Here is a 6,000-nt window from a genome sequence, read left to right as displayed (position 1 = left end):
ACACACACACACACACACACACACACACACACACACACACACACACACACACACGTGGTAGGAAGTCATTGAGATCTAATTTATATTTCTGTTCCTTAAAAACTCCTGTTGACTTAAGTTGGCCTTTCCTTCATGAGGTACTAAACTTGGGCTTTGATGCCTTTGTATAAGGGTGTTAGGAGGGCCAAGTGCCCTAACTTGGGACGTTCTCCATTCCTGTCCCTATAAAGTTACTTTGGTCGAGCTGAATGGAGAGAGGGAAGGGGCAGGCCAAGGCCTTCATTATGAGCCTCTTCATTTGTGCAACATCAGACAGCAGCCTCTGTAGTGTGGTCATTTTCCATGATTACTGTGTCACTTCAATTTTCAGCTGACTCCAGACCCGCTCACCAGTGTCAGAAAGCATTTATTGCAGTTATTCATATACAATCTACTGTGTTACTTCAAAACAATTGATAAAAAAAATCTCCACAGAAAAATAGGTAAGGTCTTAAAGAGGTCAATTAAGAGTGTAACTGTTATAACTGTTGGGAACTTCCTCATTAAAATTAAGCCAAGAACTTACGTAATTTGCAATATATCTGCAGAAAGCTTTAATAACCAGTTAGGTTCTTGAGGCATAGATAAAAAAAAAACAAAAGAAATGAAACAATATAGTCTCTAGAATTATTTGTTGTCCCTTATCAATACTGATTGCTAGAGCTATATCACCACATTACATTGAAAGTAATATACAATTGGAAATTTTTAATAAACAAAGCTTCTGCTGCCTTCTACAATCACATACACGGCAACACAGAAAGAGGCCAATGCAGGGAAACGGGGACCTGCCTGGATGCAGCACTGATGTAGAGTGAGCACACCCCAAAGTGAGCACACCTGCTAATAAAGGCAGCAGTGCAATGCCGGGAAAGCTTTCTAATATCATGAATATTATATGGTTCTCAGGGATACCAGTCTTTGACACAAACTGTGAAAACAAATTATTTATGGTTCAACAAAAGGTAAAATAGTCTCAGAAGATTTCCCATGAATAAAAGATGAAATATTGGAACTCACATGGTCTATAAAACAAGTATTTGCAAAACAGTTTCCTTCCAAGTCAAAACCAGTATCACATTTTAAATTAAAGAGTTTAAAATGCATTTATTTCTGAATAAAATGTTTTCATCGAGCATCAGTTTAAAGGGAAAAACAAAGGAAAAAGAAAAATAAAACCAGCAGGAGCTCAACCCCAAGTGATAATAGATGTGGTCTGGCCATGCATGGATATCATTGTCTTGCTTACCAATGACCTGGTGAGCATTCTGAATTCTTTAAAACACTGGCTTTGTATTTCAGTCGAGGCTTGGTTTTCCTTTTAACTTTTCCTTGCACATATACTAATTCATGAGATATTACAGAAAAAAATTCTTTATCTTAAACTCACATTAGCTCCCTGTGTTTTTGAGGAAACTGTAGTTTTCAGAGAGCACCAGTAGGATCTGAAGGTCTAAATACAAACTAGGATCGGTTTCTTAAGAAATCCTCAAATCTGAAATATGAGTTTCTATCCTCTTGTGCAACAATGTGAAGACTGCTCTAGTTTTCTTATTAATTCTTGGTTTAAAAAAATTGAATAGGAAATTTCTATGCTGAGCCACAAGAAAACATTAGGTTGCTTCTGTTCATAATAAAATTAAGATAAACTTCCAACTTGTTGTCATTCCAAACACATTTTTTTCTGTACCTGCACATGTCTTCATGATTTTCTTCAGAGGCCCTTGAGTGTACATTAATCCAACAAGAATTCCAGCGAGGTGCCCAGCAAAGGAAGTCCTAGGAGGAAAGCAGACCCTCTATGAATGTGTGCTGCTGCTGCTGCCTTCTCATTAGCCCAGTGCATGGCAATTAGTCATAGTCTGCAGGCTTTGTTCTATATCACTTCTTTTATGCAGAGCAGTATTTAACACAGTCCAAAGAACAACATCTCTTACCCTAGAAACAGAAAGTACAATGAATAACAGTTCTCACGTTTAAAATGTAAGACCCTTCATTAATCAGAGGTGGGTTAGCACCCCCAGAGAAGCAGAATCATTTTGTCAACATTCTCTGGACCTCTTACCACAAAATATGAAGGGAATCAGTTTCTGTTTAGAACAAAATCTGCAACTATCCAGCTATTATAAGGTCTATCTATGTCCACAGTAGAGCAGACAGCTGCCTGTTTATACACCACTGACAAGAAAACCAAAGCAACTGAGAGTTCAGTGAAAGAGACTAATATACTCACATGCTTCCACATATGTTTTCATGTCTTTCAGTCACTCAGCAAACATAAACAAATATTTAAACTTCAAACTTGAAACATGACTTAAGGCACTGGAGTTGATTCCATCCTCCTTACACCAGAATCTAAGATTGGCACTCAGTTATAATTTTTTTCTTTTCTTTAATTTCCTTCTTTTCTTGAAGTTTTAGCAAGGATTTATTTTAATATATTAAGATAAAGTTGGGAGAAATGTTTGAAGTGCAAGGGTGGGAGACTAGCTCCTCAAATTTCTTTTCAAATATATGTATCTAGCAAAGCGACAACACTTTTAGGGGTCTGTGGTATTTCTGGGTTAGAAGTGGACCTGGGACTATGAAGTTGACTGGCTCAACAACCTCACAGCCTGAGTTTAAGAAATTACTAGGGATTCTCTTTACAACCTCATGTTTTAGAATAGGTGTGGGTCCTACACAAAATTTTTCTCAATTGCCAGCTGCTTGCCACCATCTAAACCATCCCTCTCACATAGACCTGCACCTTAAGCCGACCTTTTCTTGGGCATGACTTCACCACCCCTCTTGTAATGCCTGTCACACACATCCCAGCCTTTTCACTACTTTCCATCCCATGCTACTTCTAGCCTGTATGTTCCTGTATGAACCATTTGGAAAAGTTCAGTGTTGGTAACAAGGCAAGCCCTGGGTGAATACCTGTTGAATGAGGACAAGGATAAATGAAAGAAAATCACCAGACTGATCAGCTACCCAGTCCTCATTCTGCAACGCCTGCCACACACTGCCTCCAGTATCCCAAGGTGGAGAGGGCCAGGCATGCCACCACCATCCTTTGAAATCCACTGGCTTACCTACAGAAGACCAAGCATGTACTCAGGCCTTTTGATCCTTGCCTTGCCACTCTCTACCCTCCCATCTTATCAGCAGCTACATGTATCTCCACACACTCCATACATGCTCAGTGATCATGAGGCTGGGCTTACTGACACTCAGTACAAAAGTAAAGCCCCAGTAAAGAGTCACACTTTGCTCCCACTGTATGCCCTCAGCCAATGATTCTACCTTGGATAGAGCATGCATCCAGCCACAAGCCCTTAAGAGAGCTATGATTTTCATTTTATATACATATATATATACATATATATCCATATCACAATATAACCATATATAGCCATATAACTCATACTGATACTAGCATATTGGTAATAGATCTTGATATCAATATAAATGTTGATTATGACACTCACTGATAATAAAAATATATGAGATAGGACCCTCAGCTTTCCATTTCCTGGGAAGAATAGTATGAATTATGCTTTCTTTTAGACTCCACTACAAAAAAAAGTGCACTTATTCTCTGTTTAGCCTCAAAAAAGTTCTACGTAGCTCTGGAAATGGGACAGAAATGGTATTCTGTGAGATACAAAGAAGAGGTTAGGGTCAATTTTAAAAGTCATAACTTCAATTTAACTGAAAAGAATTTAAAAATGTTTTTGAAACTTTTTAAAACCTTCATGGTGAATCTTACAGAAAGAAAATAACATAAGAAAGTTTCAATTTAAAACTCCAACCTGTTAGACAATTAATCTTGAATATCATTTACAATTTAGAGTACAATATAGTAAAATGAATTTCTTATCTCTCTAAATGAGTTTTCAGAAGCCGGAGTTATAATCTAATTGCCCTTATATAATTGAGTTGGGAAGCTGGTCTGCCAGAGAGCACACAGAATCACCCAACTTCTAGCATTTCCTACAAAAGTTCCCTTCTTAATAAATTTAGCTGCTCTTATTTTTTTTCACTTAAGCTCTTATTATTTCATTTCTGGGTATTCATTTTAAAACAGAAATAAGATATTGTGATACTATTTGATCAAAACTGATCATCTTAAAACTTATACACAAAAAAATAGGGAATCTTCCTCCAATGAGAAAAGAAAATTTAAATTTTAAGAAGCTCAGTGACCTTTCCCAAGCAGTAGGAACAATTTTGCAAATCATCTCCCTCCCATCTCCAAGACTCCAATGTCACCTGCGGAGGGCAAGAAACTGAACAGGGAGGCTGGCTCCCAGGCCCTAAGATTCGTATCTCTGATGAAGCTGCAGGAGACTGCAGGGACAGAAAGAAGACCCATCTGAGTGCTCAGATCAATGGCTATAATCGATAATGAAGTGTAGCAGCTTTAAAAACAGATTGGGTTATAATGACCACAATTACAAACGCTTAACAGAAGCTTTGATTAAGGGTAAGCCTGTGGCTTTATTCTGTTCTTTGAGTCCATGGAGGCTCATGTTCTAACGCTGAAGTGAAAGCAATTCATCACAAATAGGAGAATTGTACCAAGCCAATTTGGAACCGGGCCAAAGAGACTATACATTCAACTACAGAAAGAGTTTGTTAGTCCTTAAAGAGCAAAGAGATAGCATATATGCAGATTGTTTACAGTTTATTAACATTATTTAAATTCTTTGTGTACCTTTGCTTCTAGAGCCTATGAGTTCACTTTCCTGCTTGCTAAAGTCTAACTTTTAGTAATTCTTTCAAATTTTTGAGTTAAAAAAAATCCTCTTAGTCTTCATGTGTCCTTAAAGGACTTTATTGTAGTATCCTATTTTTGATGATAAGTATAAGGCATACTGCTGCTGCTAATAAATGTGTTATCAATCAAATAGTTCCTCCTCAGGAGGAAATCTGTCTTTTATCTCAGTTTTTTTTGGGGGGGGTCCAGTTGTGGGGCCTGAACTCTGGGCCTACGCGCTGTTCCTCAGCTCTTCAGCTCAAGGCTAGCGCTCTACCACTTGAGCCACAGCACCACTTCCAGCTTTTCTTCTTTTTGCTTATGTGGTGCTAAGGAATCGAACCCAGGGCCTCATGCATGCAAGGCAAGCACTCTCCCACTGAGCCACCTTCCCAGCCCCTTATCTCAGTTTTGAAGGCTTCCTCTTTTACTTTGTACATATCATATAACATTCTGGCTGTAGACTGATTTTATTTAGCCAACTTACAATTTAGCCCACTACTTAACTCTAGACATGCAGCACTTGTGGGGTTCTTAACATGTATTTGAATATACGTTAATAGAAAAACATTAGCATAATGAAAGATAATAAAGTCAAAACCTAATCAGTCTTGCTACCTATAATTGATAAGGAATAATGGTTGTGGAAAAGGCAATTTTGGAGTAAAGCTATTATTACACAGATATTAACACCAACAGTGTTCTTTCCTACTGAGCCAGCATAAGCCGATCCTCATCCCTTCCAGAGCCTAGCTGTAAAGTTGAGCTAAATGGTTACAGAAAATGTTCCTGCTCAATGTACCACACCATTAGAATCAAAGGCAGGAGCTGTGACCAGAAGCTGTGACAAGGTGTAAAGGTCCTCCTCTGTGGACCAGGCTGTCCTTCAAGCATGGCTGTGAAAGTAGAAAATGTATTACTATAATCACGTGATGTACAGAGAGCACATGACCTCATTAAGGACATACCTTGCTTGATGGACACAAAGAGCTGGACAAAATAAGGCAAAATGGGAGACAGTTGGCTAGAGGAAAGCTATTATTATAGTTTCCATATTTTTTTTTGCCTATAAAAGCCATAAATACTAGGTAGGGAATAAGCAGATCAGAGGCTTTGGCATTTGGAGATCTTAACAAATGGTTCCAAGATTAATAGTGTGGCAACAAAATACATTGAGAATATTTGAATATTAATGCCCCTAGGATTTTTTTTTGGGG

At 38.1% G+C, this 6,000-nt stretch overlaps 1 protein-coding gene across 1 annotated transcript in view; it reads right to left on the bottom strand.

Moving 5' to 3' along the window:
- Rhbdd1 (rhomboid domain containing 1) overlaps window positions 1-6,000 on the bottom strand; it is a 132,539-nt gene that overhangs the window by 73,304 nt on the left and 53,235 nt on the right. Inside the window, exon 4 of the mRNA XM_013012306.1 lies at window positions 1,730-1,818. Within this exon, the coding sequence (XP_012867760.1) occupies window positions 1,730-1,818 (89 nt within the window). The remainder of the gene's footprint in view (window positions 1-1,729; window positions 1,819-6,000) is intronic.

Source organism: Dipodomys ordii, unplaced genomic scaffold (genome assembly GCF_000151885.1).
Source record: "Dipodomys ordii isolate 6190 unplaced genomic scaffold, Dord_2.0 Scaffold1, whole genome shotgun sequence".
Lineage (NCBI taxonomy): Eukaryota > Metazoa > Chordata > Mammalia > Rodentia > Heteromyidae > Dipodomys > Dipodomys ordii.
The sequence above is the reverse complement of the archived record's forward strand: the minus strand, read 5'-3'. Positions and strand labels throughout refer to the sequence as shown.